The sequence below is a fragment of the Nicotiana sylvestris genome, chromosome 5 (genome assembly GCF_000393655.2).
Source record: "Nicotiana sylvestris chromosome 5, ASM39365v2, whole genome shotgun sequence".
Classification (NCBI taxonomy): domain Eukaryota; kingdom Viridiplantae; phylum Streptophyta; class Magnoliopsida; order Solanales; family Solanaceae; genus Nicotiana; species Nicotiana sylvestris.
In genome coordinates, this window is record NC_091061.1 from 11,779,408 (window position 1) to 11,796,855 (window position 17,448).

A 17,448-nucleotide genomic window follows, 5' to 3' on the forward strand; every position below is an offset into this window, starting at 1 on the left:
CCACCCTTCACCAAAATATTACAAAAAATTACACTATATATAAGTAAAATATTGATTTTAGATATATAAAATATATATTAAACACCCTTAGTCAGGAATTTTTTTTTAGTTCTTTCAAGTCTTAACACCCTTGGAAACATTTCTGGCTTCGCCACTGCCTATAGGTCACACAGAGACATCTTTTCCGTTACTCCAAAATTCCCATCGTCACTATTATGAAAAAATAAAAAATAAAAAGGACTAGAAGAGTTCAAGAAACAAGTGTGAATTTCACCAGTCATTCAAACATAAGTCTTATTTTGCATTCAAGGCTCAAAAAAAAAGTTTATTTCAATGATGGTGGCTGTGTTCATCAAATCCAAGACACTGAATGAAGATAGAACAGAAATAGCCGACTAGCAAACAAGGGCAGCAACAACATGCCACTAAGGGATCATCATCTGGCCTGTTTCCTTTAGCTCTGTAGGGAAGATTGTAATTATAACCACCCATCTTCTTGTTCCCCCTGAATAAACAAAAGAACTATTGATTATTCATTATTCTACGAGTTTAGTTATATGTTGTAAGAAATTTTTACACTATCACGTTACCTTACGGGTAACATCTTTTGTTTTCAATATTTTAAATTTCACATTTTAAGAAGATTTACCAGTAGATATTTTTTGAATAATTAGATAGTATAAAAAATTCCTTACACTGACCAATATATATAACTTAAACTCATAATTATCATCAATGAACAAAAGATCAAAGAAATCAACAAATGAGCATATAACATACCTTGTGATATGAGCTTCCTCTTTCTTTGCCTAATTTCTTTGGAAATCTTACTCTATTTAAATAAAGCAAAGATTGAGAATTACCTATGGGGGGGGGGGGGGGGGCAGTTATCAAATGCTTAGCTGGTAGGAATATTGTTCCTAGTTGAACTGCAAAATAAAATGTGAGACTTGTTCTTTTGCAAGTAGTAGTTGAGCTATTTTAACATTTTGCAATTTTGGCTAGCCTGGTTTTTTTTTTATCCGTTAAAAACAGTCTATTCCAATTGGACTAAATAATAAGAATAGCATTCACATGGGTGGTTGAGTTTGAATTGGAAATTAAAAATTGCAATAAGCTTTGGTTAGTAGAATACATCGTTCATTCACACTTAAAGTTTTAGCAGCCATTTTGTCAATACATGGTTGAAGTTGAAAAAGGGAATATTTTAAGTTGGAATTGATAAAAAAATATGTAGAAGTTGACGCATTGTTTACATCCTTTTCTTCCCCTGTCTAAACCCTAAAGTCTAACTTTTCAGAAAGTTCATATTTACTGAATGTACAATGAGCACCCCAACTTAAGGTACTTTAACATTTAGTTGATAACTTGATATTGTTCGAGTATATTGTTAATACACTCTTACTTTACGTTGCAACTGATAAAAAAATACAAAATTTTGCTAATTCAAATTGAAATCGCATGTAATGACTTCCGCGAGCTACAATGAATTTGCGTAAAAAATACAGTGTTCAAACTAAGGGAAAAAATAAATACAACTCTCAATTATATTTCAGTTACAACTTTTACTCACCTGATGAGGGTAAAATTTACAGGACTCGTGAACTCTTCATTCAGTGTTGAGCCTAGTTTTGATTTTGTAATCTACATTCCAGATGATGTTCGGTTTATTCTTTGGGCACCCAATTTAGGAACCGTAGGTTTGTTTCCTCGGCCTCGGCCAATTGAAGGTCTGGCTTTAGCAGTTGGTACAGGAGCTGCAATAGCAGCCCAAGGATCATTATCATCAAGTGCTCCGCCTTTTTTCACATTCAAAGGCTTCGATGAAGGAGCTGGGGCAGCTATGGCACCCCACGGGTCATCATCATCAACTGGTCTACTTGCTCTAGAGCTTGATGGCTGAGAACTAGTTCTTGGAGCAGGAGCAGAAGCAGGTACAGATCCCCACAGGTCATCGTCTTCATTTTTGGTTACCTTTGGTGTGATGCTTCCTCGCAAACCTGTAACTGAAATATCATAAAGACTCAGGAAAGAAAAACAATATAGAAATTAGACCGATCTAATAGCCGCATAAGTAATTTGTTTCAAGTTTTTTCCTAGTTTTGTTACTTGTAATGGATTGCCATTTTTTTGAAGGGGAAAAGAGGATTTCGAGATTTAGTTAAATGTGAGTCTCTGATGGGCATTATCACTGATGATACAATGAAGACTTCTAGCAGTGATAGAATCTCCTTGTTCATCACCCTTATCCAATTTGAATTTACTTTGTATATGTGTGTGATCTTCCTGAGCCGAAGGTCTATTGGAAACAGTCTTTCTGCCCCATCGGGGTAGGGGTAAGGTCTGCGTACATACTACCTTCCCCAGACCCCACTTTGTGAGATTTTAGTGGGTCGTTGTTGTTGTTGTTGTTTGTATATGTGTGTGTATCTTTCAGTTATACATGTAAATGAACCGTGACTTCCCTGCTTACTGTCCAGGAACGTAAGCGTCTACTGGAACACATAGTTTAATAGACATCGTCATTACCTTGCGATTTTGGTTGAGAGACGGGACGTCTTTGAGCGGCTTGGATATTTGCTAGAGAGGGAGACGGTTTTGGCTCTTCGTGGGGCTCGATGTCATCCCAACCATCTTTATCATTGTCATGACCTTCATGAATTCCATTTTCAAGTTCTCCCCATCCATCAGTTGATGTTGGGGATAATGGCACAGGCTGATCTGTCATATCGTTGCTAGAATTTACATGAATTGGTGTTATACCCGAACTATCTGCAAATGTTTATTATTTGGAGAAAACGAATATCAAGTTGGAGATGAGTTCATCCTCGTAGGCATATGATTAATATTTGAACAAAGCAACACTTAATCATTCATTATCAACCAACTCCCGAAGCAAAATGCAAAATAAATGAATTTGTAAGATGCGTACTTGAGCTAGCATCGGGGGCTGCAGAAGTAAGAGGCACAGTTGAACTAGCTGGAGCATTTGGACTCTGCTCAGAGGATTTACCGCCTTTAAGAGTCAACGAGCTCATAGCCCAACTGCAATATGAGATTCAGGCCATATTATTGAAAACTTACAGGAATTTGAAAAACTGAAGAATGAAAAGGGTAAACGATATAGCTCCCCAATGTATGCATACTTCAACAATTCTTCACAATATTCTTTAGTATTAGTTCAAAGATGGCAATATTTTAATGCTTTTTAACACCCTCTAAATTTTCACATCATGACAAGTTAACGGAAATTCTGAGATAACAAATTCAGATAAAGCTTAGCGAACGAATGGAACTGACGATAAAAATGATTATGTTGCAGCTGCTTGCCGAAATGCAACATATAGCAATTATTTTACAATAGCAGCAAAATGACCACATAAAAATTGCTCAAATCTTTATATACCCTAGCAAACTCGCATTTCCAGGCATTGAAGAAGTTCCCATGCTTGCGGTGCTGGTATCTCCAGTGCTAGTCTAGAGAGGACAAAACACAAATGAGAGCAGAACATGCACAGGGGGAGAGAAAAAGAGCACAACTAAGAGCACACGTCATACTTATTCATACTTATAAGTTATAGGTATGACATGACATGCCGAATACCACAAAATTTTAAGGAAACGTTTGGTATGTAAATACATTTTATCTGTCTCAACAATCTTTCTTATATATACATATATATAAAAGAGGGTGAGCACCCAGTTGTGAACTATGAACAGAAAAAGTACATGCTCCCTCCGGCCTATGTTCCATTTTATATGATGCTTTCTTTTTTGGTCTGTTCTGAAAAGATTGACACATTTCCACAATTGGGTACTCTTTAATTTTTTATGTTTCCATTTTACCCTTAAAGGCATGCTCTTATATGAATGACGTGGCATGCTGAAAGCCAGAAAATTGTATGAGAACTTTTGGAATGTTAATATATTTACGTGACAAAAGTATATCCTTCATTCTTAATGGCTCCAATATCAGTCCATCACTACATTTTATACAAAATACAGCGAAGGGCGTAAATGTTCATTTCTAATCCGACATAAAAATATGCGTGTTGAGTATTCCGAAATACGAAAAAATTCATGAGAAGCTACTTAATTATAAAGTTAATAAGCCGGGAAGGGCACCCAAGAAGTGGCAGAACTCTACTTCCTGCTCATCAGTTTATGGTCATTAACAAGAAAGAAAGACACAGCTTCTTTTAACAGGACTAGAGTATAGTCATGCCACATATCATCCAAGTTTTATAATGTCAAAGTGGAAAAGAAGCTTCTTCTTTTTTCCTTCTCTTTTCAGTTATGCCAAATAATCCCCAAGTTTTATGAAAAGGTGAAAACAATTTTTCTCAAGCTGCAACACAACATCACAAAAATCAAGCTTTTCAACTCAAGGCTAAATCTGGAACATCTAATGTGCAAGTGAATATTTTTTAAAAGAATACATTAATACCTTCTCATGGTGCTGCTTGACTAATTGCAAAAACTGATCAACTGCTTGGAATGCGTTTGATTGAACATCACTGTTCATTGAAAAGAAACAAGTGATGAAAGAGCATATATGCGCAGAGATAATCAGAACAACTTTTCCAACCAAGCATAACAACTAATCCGCTACAAACAACAAAGCGACTCAAACACAAAAGCACAGAAACTAAGAACAAAACCCAGCCAAACAAACAAAATGCATTATCTTGGATTCCATTTTGGAAGGGGAAAGATTCCAAACAAACAGTACAAATGGCAGATATGTGGATTACCACGGTCTTCTATCTGTAAATTGAGTTTGACATTCGCACTATGACGAGCAATAGGCTCCACAAAATAATGAAACCTAAAGTTTCTAACAACTACAAACATTCTTACTTTTTGAAAGATTTAAAGATTTAGAAATGCAAATAAATTATCCAGACAGCGAAGGAACTCATAATATTTGAAACCATTAACATGCAATGCTTGATAGCTGAATCTGTCAGCCTAGCATCCATCGAACTAACAACCATGAGGATTCCGGCACTCATAGCTGTCCGATAGCCTAAACTGAGGCCTACTATTACCAATCAAAAAAAAATAAGGCCTACTACTAACACGAAAGTTCAATTCATCTAAATCACAGAGGACCAACGGCATGGAGTCCAAGTGCATTGACGCTAATCTATTTGCTAATGCAAGCTCCTTAACTGTGATTGTATCAGTAACAGCAAAGCTTAAAAACTTCTTAATTTTTATAAGAGCTAAAGTAATCCCAGAAAGTGGCACTTTCTGAATATTGGAAAGAAACGAGTTCAAACGCAGCAAAATGGATAGTGACGATTCATATAGCTGACCCCAACTAGTGATTGAGGCATAGTTGTAAAGTAATCCCGGAAAGAAATGTTCTCAAAACTAGCATAAACTGATTCCATGTGAAATCAGATATCCTACGTCCTTGTCAAGGACAAGTCAGTGTTATCAAAGGTGAAAAGCGCAAAAAAGCTCTAAGGTCCGTTGGGGCTTTAAGCGCAAAGCTCAACTAAAGCGTGGGCTTTAACGAAAAAAGGCGCAACTGGAGAAAAGTAAAAATTATATATATGTAGTCCAAGACCAATAACTATAAGCATGAATAACACATATACAAACAGAAAAATTGAAAAAGAATTACGATAAAATGAAATATCAATTGTCCAGTGTTGCCTTTTCAAGATGCACTCATTGGCAAGAAAAAGTATGCCTTAAGAGCCTTGATGCGACACTGAAGCGCCCTCAAAGCAAGGCGAAGCGTTCAACATGTTTTGAGCCTCGCTTCAAGGCTTAAGCGTGCTTTAAGCGCGCCTTTGACAACACTGGATTTGATAAGTATCTTTGTAGCCCTAGAGCATTTTAGTCAATGGGTGAAGTAGTTCAAGATCTTTGTAAATTCATCTAAGGGTCTTTATATACCAATGTGAGATTTGATATTATATAACAGTTTCCTGCAAGTATAACTCGACCTAGTTTCAAGTATGGACTTTAATGGGGACTTGAGGGTGTAAAAGCATGAATAACAAAAGTTGACTATGATACTATATGAAAGAACCTGAGCATCTAATGGAAGAGCTTAAAGCGCAATATGTGGAGTAACCAAGACTTTTATGAACCCATTTGGATGTCCTTATAAATCTAGTGTGGAACATAACCACACAGCAGTAAATGCAACTTTAAGAAAAGAATACCTGTCGGGATCAATGGTAAGTACAACTATATTGGGTAAAATGCGGGTTGCAATCTCAGTCACATCATAGTAAGAGCTGGTAGCACACAAAGCCATGACACCTGCCACAATATTAAAATTTACATCCATCATTACTGAGAGAGGAACAAGGATTAAAAAGGGAAGAGAAAGCAGAGACAACCAAAGGAATCTGGAAAAGATCAATAAAGAATCTCTGGAAAAAATTAAACTCAAAAATATTATCATTAGCTTGTCAAAGAAAAAGGTTGAATGCAAAGCATATATGGTGCTACCTGCTGCTCGGGCAGGTGAAAATGTATCGCGCAAGGCACGAACAGTGAACGCATTTATTAGCACCCTTTTCCTTGTCTGCAGGCAGAAAATTCCATTAAAATTATCATGTTAGAAGTAAAACACATCTTGGGATGGATAAGATCTATTTTAAACTCCTTCATCAGTAAAAAGCCAGTAGGCATTTGAAATATTGTCACTTATTTAAATTCTGGAGCGGTATGAGAATCAAGACACAGTTCCTTACTCCCTCATTAAGGTAACTGGCAATATTTCCAAGCAATATAGTAGTGTTTGTTCTAATTGCCGCTTCTTCATCAACCTACATACACCACATATAGAAGAGCAAAAACTAAGAAGCAAATAAATAAGCCTGGACAAGAAGAATAAACTTTGCATTATGACACATGCCTGTTGCTTGAACAGATATTTCAAACACTATGAAGCAACGAATTAAAGCACAAAAAGGAAGACTAGCAGTTTTCCCTGTACGCTTCACACCTGTAGTTTAGAGAGATATTTCAACAAAGATCCCGATATCGTGCGATGTGAGAGCTGCAATAAATTTTGGAAATACATTAGTTAGCGTGATACTAGGAATTAACAGTAACACTATATGGAACTACTCAACCACTATGAAGCACGATATTGTTCACAGATGACCAATCTAAGAAACAATAAGCACTATAGCATAACATGTAAATGCTAAGAAATTTATCAGTGCATATAGAACATCAGTAATCAGACTTCCAGAAAGTCAAAACATAAGTACAGTGGCATGTTCTAGTTCAAGTATACAGTTAAGCGCAGCACAGCTAGGTCAACTTACTGGATATTTGTGCTTATATGCTAGAACAAAAGTGCAAGACCTATATGCAGGATGTACACACCTTAGGAGCCAAAACAAGCATAGATTTGAGTGTCAACTCCCGAAGAAAAGCAGATGTGTCAGAGAACCCAGTAGCCACATGAGCATAAACCTGATTAAAAGCTTTGTCAGGAAATTTGACCATCAAAGTGCAAAGAATTTCTTACTTATTAAGGGTGTCCCTTCAAGTAAGAATAATTCTGCTCTTGGAAAAAAAAATAAGCCATAATTCATCTAATACTTCCACACCTGCTCAACAACTTGTGCAGATAATGACTCCCCATATTGATCAATGTGCTGCAGAAGACCAACTCGGATAGCCCGATCATTGGAGGCAAAAAGTTTTATGATCGTAGGCAGTACCTATTATAGATGCACACGGTTCAAATTATAAGTTAAAACAGAAACGTAACACCAAAAAGATGGGATCACTGTGCTGGATGTAAAAAGTACATAATGTTGGGAAAAGGGAAAAGGGAAGAGCGAGAAAAAAGTTCAACCTTGACACTGAACTCATCTGTTGAAAGCCAAGAACCCATTTTCAACAGCGCCGTTAAAGCAGGAGCAGCAGCTGAACCAAATTCTAATGCAGAAGCCAGCAGAGGAAGTAACTGCAAAGAGAAGATATTATATTTCCTCTATTAATTAATTCATTTATTTATTTTGAGTAAATTTTTCTATTTGCTTTATTTAACAAACTCGAATTTTTTATGGAAGAAAAAAGGTCACCTTCTTCAGCACGATTTCTCGAGGAAGTTGCTCTGCTAGATTTGGAAGCTTACGGAAGAAAGTGTCCTTTTCTACACTATCCTTAAGATTAAGTATTTCCATGAATTGAATGGTCTCCACCAACTTATTGTGGAAATATTCTGCCAATGCATGATTAGCACCTTTAGTGGAGATCCAGTAAGTGAAAGATACATTGGACAGAGTAGAAATACTACCGCTTCAAGTCAGGTAAAAAGAGAAGAAACAAGACTAGATAATCCAGGGTGATAAACTGATAATTAGAAAACCCTAGAAGAGTAAAAGCAAGAATATGCCATGAAAAATGAGCAATGGAAGCACCACCAGATTAATAAGAGGGACTCAAGCATTAGCTCCACATAATGAATTCCACAAAGTGAGGTCAAAATGGCTTGATCTGATTCAGATAGATTAAAGTTCATAGAAGACATACAACCCTATGGAGGGTACAGAAAACTAGGGAACGTAAGATATACACAAGGATATATATATATATATAAAATTATATATATGTATGACGAATGTCTAAGTTATAATTCAACTTTCATTTAGTTCTGCCAAAAGGCTACCTGTTTGATTCATCCTGATTCACCAAGCAAGAGGTGCATCAATATAAATTAATAAACTAGCATGCAACCAGGTATAAGATAAAGTTATAGAAGGCAAAGCCTTTGTGAGGGGTAAATATACCAAATTAGACTAGACCAGAAATTACAAAAGCAAAATACAGAAAATTGACATGATTATCTTCATTGGAGTAGACATCAATTGGAGGCTAAGACTGTCATGATTAGCATGTTACAGAATCCCGAATCATTCTGACATACGAATATATCACAATAAATAAAACTGGTTCATAAAAGCAACGAGAGATAATGACCTCTTCTTGTTCATGGGTTGTAGGAAGATAAGGAGGAAAAAGAAAATCGTAAAATAGTACAAAAAACACATTAAAAAAGCTTTGCCTGAATTATCCTAGATGAGCAATGATTAGCTATTTGTGGAGAGTAAAACCCACTTCAGCATCGAGTCCTTCGATTGAAACATGGACCACAGGCAGATGGTGATAAAATACATTTTCAAACATACATTGAGCTCATATCTGCTACTAGAAGACTAGAACTTATTGAAATTAATACCCACAATCACTAAATTCAATGAGAAAACAACAGTTTAACAGTAGAATATGAGATGAGTATTAATCATATGATGTACGGAGCTTGGACAGCTTGAGAACATAAATAAGATACAAAAAATAAAATTGAACAAGAAATATTACCACTATTTTCAAGAAGCTTTGATGAATTCAACCTGCGAGCAGGCATAGAGCTCAAGAGACGCTGATAATCTGGAAGTAGAGACTGTGAGACAGGAAAATAAGCCAATTGCAAATGAAATGAATTTTTCAAAATGCACTGGAAGATAAGAAGAGTATAACCAGACAGGTGCTAAAGAGAAGAAATCAATCAATGAATTTTGCAGCACACCTTTGGAATAGAAGCAGTATTGCGCAGCTCCTCTGTTTTGCTCAACTTGGTACCAGAAAACAGTTCATAGATAAGACAGCCTAGCAATTTCACAGCATCAAAAGATTAATTTGCAGTTGAAAAAGAACATTTAAGAACTCTGGAGCATTTGATAGATAAGCGAAAAGCTCTCTTGTCCATTTTGCATCCAGAAAATGGTGACTCCATAATAAATACTCAAGCATCAGAACAATGATAATATCTAAGAAAGGTACAGCAGAAGCAATCATGTCATGAGCCGAGGAAATGCTGAATGTTTAAAGCATTTTAGTTTTTTCTACGCTCTTGGTAGCATGGTAAGGTTCATAACTGCAACCTATATTCCAATATCAGAAAAGTGGAACCTCAGAAAGTAGAGAGCCAAAACTTTTTAGTTTTATCATTCTATTACCATTCAATAATAATGACAATTAATCAGAAAATACTTGCCCAAACCCCAAGAATCTGTGGCCCAAGGTGGAGATTTTCTGATTGTCGTCCAATCAGACTTCAGCAGTTCCATTGATTTGTATTGTGCACCAATAAGCCAATCATATTGCTGCACACAAATAAACACAGAATGAACTTGAATTGCTGTGTGACAACGGAAAAAATGAAAACAACAGTGAAGAATGAGATACTGAAGAATAGCATCAACCAATCAATCAACTGCACCTCAATCCCAAATCAGTTGACTCGACTGTATGAATCCTCTAAGGAAAATACAGTTATGCTAAAAGAGGAATTAAAAGAAAAACTTTCAAGGATAATTAGTTCATCATGTGGTATGCTTGAAGAAACAGAAATTAGGTTTCTATTTATCCTATCTTTTCTTTCAATGCTATATGCAGAGATCCAATAAAATTTTTGAGTTGCCCACCCTGTGATTAAGAGTTAAAGACGAGGTTTGGTATGGCATAAAAAGTGAAAGGAATGTTGCAGTGAGTTAATTCAGAATCACAGTTTACCAGCATTGGTCCAACAGAAGATTCATTGTGTCCATCAAACTCAGAAAGTACATCAAAGGCGTGCAACTTCCAGTCCAGAGTTTGTGTGACAACAACACTAGCCAGACAAACATTCCCATGAACCTGCACTAGTAAAAATGCAACTCAAAATAATCCATCAAATATTCAAGTGATCCAGTAAAGTTTGCAAGCAGAAGATTAATTAAATGACCTCAAAAGCTACCAGTAAGAAAAAAGAAACAGATACATCAAATAAACACAATTAATATCGCCTAATCACTATGTCCAAAGGATCAAATCCAAGTCTAGTTTAATTAGATGAAGCTTTCACCACGGATGAAAGAATAATATTTCAGGCTTCATGAGGCCTTGAAGAGCTCTTCAGCATTTGGATGCATCAAGGAATGTATAATAAAGCTAAGGATCCAACTTGTATCATAACCTCAATGTACAGCGTAAATACTCAACATGGCTCAAGCATTTAGATATTCATAAGAAGCATCAATAAACAGATCCCTGCTGTAATATTTTACCTTTATCCTAATATCAGAACTTCCACTTTCTCAGAAAGTAGCTCCCATAGATGCACTCCTTCGATATAGGGAACGAATGAAATTTAATCAAAAGCATACTTACAAGTTTGCAATCGTTATTTAAGAAGCTCACAGCTTTGGCTATTCGATGCAACCCCCAGGCATAATATTCGTCCCTGCCGTCATCAAATAAGGTATAAATTAAAACATAAGTTCTGAAAACTACAGCATAGCTTCAAAGACAGGACGCTAAAGTAATATCTAGATACACCAAGGAATTGCAAAAGGAAGGAGAGCCCAGTAATTCAATTTGAGATATAGAAGAAATGACATTGATTGGAACTTTTAATGAATGTTTAATTTGTCATTGCCTCATTGTATCTTTTCTCTCCTACCATATTACTATTATGCCATGCCTAGGCCCAATCATCTCCCTTACTCATGCTACATAGTTCACAAACTGGATAGTAAATAATGGATGGTTTTCTGGGGAAAGGGCTAGATCTTATGGAGTAAGCCGGTGGAAGGGAGAGGTTAATCATATAATTCTGGCTTGAAAGACTCTTTCTACTTTCTAGACCTCAAATTGCAAGGTTCTTCTGAAGCCTTTTTTTTATATTTTAGTTTGTGATTTTGCATCAGTTTTCTCTTCCTGCCGACCAGGTAATGTTAAGCTCAATTTTCTTAGTTGCCTAGTACCTTCAGCCTTCAAGAGCTGAAATTTTGTGACAATGGTTTAATTATTTGGCAAGATTCTGGTCGTGAATTACTAGAATTTGGTTTTTGAAACCAACAGTGTACCCACCCTTTCAACGTGTCCCTTCAAAAGAAAATAAGCAGAGCAAAAACAAGATAGATCAACATGATATGACATGGTAAAGAGATGCCCTTTCTTGAAAGAACCAATTTTCGAGGGGAGTGAGGAGAACTAAATAACTAGGTCTAATCTCCAATTTTCTATTGAAATATTCCTTCTATGGCTGAAAGAGAGTTGATTCCGGTTTATTTCTGCCCCTTCTTCCTCCTCCTTGGTTTTGGACTAACTCCCTCCCTCCCTCCCTCTCTTGCAGATGCTGTTTGGTTCAGCTCCAGATAAAACTGAGACACTTGCATCATGGACCATTGACGAAAGAGTTAACGAGTGTGTCTCACTTAGCTGTCTTTAAAGGTATTCTTCTTCTATACCACAGAAGCTTAGGAGTAATAAGAACCTTGTGGAAATGTTGCTTAATCAATATGACAATGACCAACAAGCCCTAACAATAAACGGAAAACAACAAATCTAGGATTAGATGACGTTTTTTTTTTCTAATAGGACTACCAATTGATGGTAAAGAGCAGTAGTTGGCAGATCAGAAATGCCGATAGTTGTTAGGACGAGATCCACTGGACTAGGATGAAGATGGGAACCTAAAAAATGGCAATTCAGCGTTAACTTGGTTGAGAATGGGATCCAGGATACACGACTTTTCGCGGCCACAAAGACATAAATCAGACAGACGAGAGTGGAAACATTTCTAGAAACATTCTACCAGGTAACATTTTTGCTCTTCTTACCTGATTGTGCTTAAAGTTACTAAAAATATTTACATTGGTGAATAAAAAAGAGTCCTCGTTTGGGTGCAGTTAATTTTTAAATTAAAGATAAAGAAACTCGGCTGGTAACTAAATGCTCAATTGCCCCGAGCGAGGTTTGCGAATTTGGTAGCTATTAATGTTGGTCAATTCTCCTTTTATGCTTAGCTACATGTTAATTTCTCTAACAGCTTGACTCGAAATCACCAAATGCAGGTATTATGGTTGACAAAAAGTTTGTCATCCTATTGAATTTGGTTTTTACATATGCAGCCATGTTGTATTTCAGATCAAGTGTTAATCATTTGTTTAGTATGTAAGTTGTTAATTTTGGATTTAAGTACATATAGCATTACAAGTCTTTATTTGGAAGAAAGCTCTACATGAGTTCTAGCAAAGGGGGGCTTTCATTTAGATGTTCTTGATTCATGTCAATGAGTTAACATTATTGGATTTGTAGGGAACTACCCGTCCTGCACACTAACATTTTTTGGGATAAGAACAAGTTTAGTGCTGACGAGATGCAGTGTTTAACAAACAGCATTTATTATACGTGAGGAATTCTGGATCTCAACTAATGGCATTTCCAAAAGTTGTTTTCTACTTGTTTGATTCTATGAGAGTTTCTTAGTGATGGTCGGATTAATTGAAGGTCTGCTTGTTGCACCCTAATCCACACATCACGTGATGCGCTATTACTACTAGACCGAAGTCTTCGGGCCGTTCTTCAGAAAAAGAAATTGATGCCTTATAATGGACTATAGATGCCAAATTCTGGAAAATAAATATGAAAGCACACTAATTTCAGGTTGCACCTCTGGAAGCTATGAAATATTATATGCAATAAAAGTTGAAGATTATACATTTGACACAACAGCTGCTCAAAATTCAAAAATTACATGCTACTATTATTGTAATTCAAGTAAGTCATGTAATCAATCTGTTTAAGCATAGAATGTTAAGAAGTCAATGAGCCTTGGTAAATTCATACCTCTGGGTACCTTTTAATCCTAATTCCTTAAGCTTTTCAGAGAGTGGCATGACAGGTTCAGTAACAATATAGATGGTAACCTTAGTAGTAGAACCATCAAAATTTTCAGCTTCAGTGCTGTGAAGAAATGACAAAATATTTGGATGCCTAACCTGAAAAAACAAAAGGAGAAAAAGTTAGCATGAAGGACTCCAATAATTAGAATAGAACTATGTCCTTAAGCTAAATATGAGAAGTAATACTCTGATTACAAACTCTTAATTTACAAACAATAATTAGCTTACTGTACGAAGTCTCTTTACTCCATTCCGACCAGCAGCTAGATGTCCATCATTTGTGTTACTTCCTGAGAGAGCAAATATTGACACAGGAGTCCCATCATCCTGTTTGAAGAGAGAAGCCAAATGAATTACTTGATGTCAACCAACTAATTTGCACACTGGAAAACTGAAAAAGAAAAAAGCCAAAATAGCACAAGGCTAGCGGTAAGATGTCTACATTAAATAACTGTATGATACATCTTACACTTTATCGATTTTTAATGTTTAAGATGGACCCCCCCCCCCCCCATAATTACAGTCACAAACCTGTCCATAGAAGGATTATTATTTTGTAGTTCCGTGGCAAGGATTCTACTGCATAAACCACATCTACCATCCCTTCCTATTCTTCTTTCATTATGTTTTATTCTCTCATTATGATTTTCTCACTATGAAGCATACACTTAATAAATTGCTTCAGAATATTGAGTAATCAGAACAAGGTCATTCAATTATTTTATGATAGGAAATTTATGAAAATTTAATTAGCATGAAAAGGGCCATAAGGAAATCAAGGAATTGAGAATTTTTGTATGAAATGTGCAATATTTATATGACACACCTAGCGGCAAGTGCAAGTCTAGCTAAGTCATAGGAAGTGTCCTACTGCAATTGAACAGTTGTTCTATGTTTAATGTTGTGAGTCTCTCCCACCTGGATAATTTCACACTTATTTAAATTGATCTTTAGTCTGGATAGTGCAAACTGCTTGCAAACACAGTGGCACTTGTCTCAAATATGTTAATTGAGATTCATTATCGAAAAACACTAGAGTATCATTTGTAAATAGTAAGTGTGAGACTTGAACAACTTCATCAAAAAAGTGTGAGACTTGAACTATCCTGCATGCTACTGACTATAAAGCCCTTCAAATAGTCTTCTACTACAACTCTATCCATCATCTCGGGCCTCTATCACCAAGACGAATAGTTTATGAGAATAGGGGCTTCTTGAATGGGACAGCTTTTCTGGATGTCCCAAAAATAAGGCTTCCAACTCTATATTATAGCTTTCACACCCTCCATCTGACGGTCCTCATTCTCCCACTTGGCAAGCTGCTACTATGAACAACAAAGTAAAGGATTCTTCTAGAAACTGTCTAGGTTCTCCCTGTGAAAATTCCTTCTTTGCTATCCTCTTCATAGCTTCCTTTCATGAACTTTTTCTTTACTTGGACCATTTCATTTCTCGATTCCCTCGATTGGCTGCTTTTTTCAACGAAGGGCATTCCTCTTCACGACGGAGACACTGGACATGGTGTTTGCTCTTCGACAGAACCATATCTCCCCGGAGCAAATTCCTAGTCAAAACTTCGCCAATCTATTTGAATCACGAAGGCGCAAGAAAACTCAAGCACTAACGGATATGGGCAGCCACAGTACATGTCAAAGTCTCAAATCGGACTCTCATGGGATGAGAGGTCTCTTTATATGGCTAGGGAAATCCTCAGCTCTTGATCTAGCTATTGTGGTTGAGTTAGGCTCCTCCCTTTCTTATCATGGTATCGGAGCTAGACACATCCCAATTTATTACTTACCCAATGTTGGACCCCTATTTTATATTATCCACGCTCCAGATGTCCAGTCCTGAGCGCGTGAGGGGTGTCAAAGTCTCACGGGATGGGAGGTCTCTTTGTATGACTTGGGCAATCCTCATCTCTTGAGCTAACTTCTAGGGTTGAATTTGGCCCAAAGCTCATTTCTTTATCAATACACATACCAACAATAAATATAGCAAGGCAAAGATCAAAAACACCAAATTTTTACGTGAATATCTCTTCAATGTGAAGAGTAAAAAACATGGGATCAAAACTCACTACTTAAAAATCTCTTACAATGTAGTAAAATTGAACAAGTTCAATGTGAAGAGTAAAAAAACATGGGATCAAAACTCCACTACTTAAAAGATCTCTTGCAATGTAGTACCCAGTATAATCTCACGGGTGGGGTCTGGGGAGGGTAGTGAGTACGCAGACCTTACCCCTACCTGGAGAGGTAGAGAGGTTGTTTCCGATGGACCGGACCCTCGGCTCAAGAAAAGGTGGAAAGGAAGAATAGGGGAGAAGAAGAGGAGGAAAGAGGGGGGAGAAACCCGATAAGCAAAGAGGAGAGAACAAGTAAGCAGCTATGTACTACTTAAAAGATCTCTTGCAATGTAGTAAATTTGAACAAGTAAGCAGCTAAGTACAGTACTACTTAAAAGATCTCTTAAAATGTAGTAAAATTTAAATGAGTGCGTTGACGAGTCCTTATCACACGATCTAATATATAAAAAGCCTCTCTATATCAACCATCCTCTACAACAGCATTTCAACAGCCAATTTTTTTTTTTGGATCCGATTTTTAATTGTGGGATAATATGTTGTTGTTGTTGGATCCGATTTTTAATGTTATGTTTATATTATGTGTTTTCTATAACAGCAGTTCGTTATAGTAGCCAAAAAATGTCCAGACAAACTATGTCATTTTAGAGAGGTTTGATTGTACTATCAACAATAAACAACACATATCATCGCAGCAAATTGAAAACAGAAAAGCTAAGCCATTTTTTCAGCTAGGATAAGAAAATAAATCAAAAGTACGTCGAGACAATTTTTGTGTATCGAACCTTGGAGGTGCCACGATAGTGAACCCAAGAGCCCCAAGCAGAGGAATAAGGTTCGCCGATATTATAGGGCAGATCTTTGAGGCCTGTTCCAGATCCGCTGACGACGCCTTTCAGGAAATTGAACATCGTAGAATCTCAGCGATCTCCGATCACCGACGAGGAGACGGGACCGGAAAATAACGACGATTGATATTCTGTTACACACACACACACACAATACGCGGCACAAATGGGAACTGGAGTGATAGCTTGATATTTGTGTGCTTCGCGGTCTACTACAGCCTTTTGTCCCTTGCCCAAAGCAGACCATTTAACCCGTACTGTGAAAAAATAATGTGAAGCATTTCTTTTCAATAAAAATAATATTTAACTTAAAACTTTTTATATATTAAGAAATAATTAAAAATATTTTTTATATATTAAGAAATAATTTAACTTAAAAATTTTTATTTTACCATTAGTAAAATAATTTATAGTCGAATAAATATTTATAATGTATTTTATACTATAAATTTAAAAATCTCTCTTTCTCGAATTCCGTGGTCAATCAAAATACATCACGTAATTTAAATTACTATCATAGCAAAAATGTATATAGATATAAATATTGTGGCTGCCTTTAAAATTACACTTAGTTCTCTTATATAATGAAAAAGTACTACAAAAAGGTAATCATGATACAAGAATTTTTGAGTAACTTTCTCTATAGTAGTTGATACTTTGTGGGGGAACATTAGTCAATATAACAAAAAGGATAGGACTGGAGTCCAACATTTTAAAAGGCGAGGGCGTGAGGCGAGGCGTTTTATCTCTTACGAGGCGAGGCGTAAGCCCTGAGACATGGGGCGTAAGTCTCACG

The 17,448-nt window shown here is 36.4% G+C and overlaps 1 protein-coding gene across 3 annotated transcripts; it reads right to left on the minus strand.

Moving 5' to 3' along the window:
- Positions 1 to 407: 407 nt before the first annotated feature.
- LOC104229041 (uncharacterized) lies at positions 408 to 16,831 on the minus strand. 3 transcript variants are annotated; one of them, XR_011407504.1, is made up of 22 exons: positions 16,590 to 16,831; positions 13,947 to 14,045; positions 13,663 to 13,814; positions 11,200 to 11,272; positions 10,564 to 10,686; positions 10,046 to 10,154; positions 9,578 to 9,657; positions 9,370 to 9,451; positions 8,073 to 8,212; positions 7,844 to 7,954; positions 7,593 to 7,706; positions 7,366 to 7,455; positions 6,977 to 7,030; positions 6,723 to 6,797; positions 6,478 to 6,553; positions 6,186 to 6,285; positions 4,448 to 4,517; positions 3,407 to 3,477; positions 2,933 to 3,045; positions 2,530 to 2,772; positions 1,574 to 2,006; positions 408 to 505 (listed from the first exon to the last, which is right to left on the minus strand). XR_011407504.1 is itself a non-coding variant. In XM_009781612.2 (21 exons), exons 1-21 carry the CDS (start codon positions 16,713 to 16,715, stop codon positions 1,645 to 1,647), a joined length of 2,457 nt encoding a protein of 818 aa, XP_009779914.1. In that variant the 5' UTR covers positions 16,716 to 16,831; the 3' UTR covers positions 1,426 to 1,644. The 3 variants fall into 3 exon arrangements, 2 of the variants coding, with proteins under 2 accessions (XP_009779914.1, XP_009779913.1); XM_009781612.2 differs by lacking the exon at positions 408 to 505 and having other exon boundaries at positions 1,426 to 2,000; XM_009781611.2 differs by lacking the exon at positions 408 to 505 and having other exon boundaries at positions 1,426 to 2,006.
- Between the last annotated feature and the right edge of the window lie 617 nt (positions 16,832 to 17,448).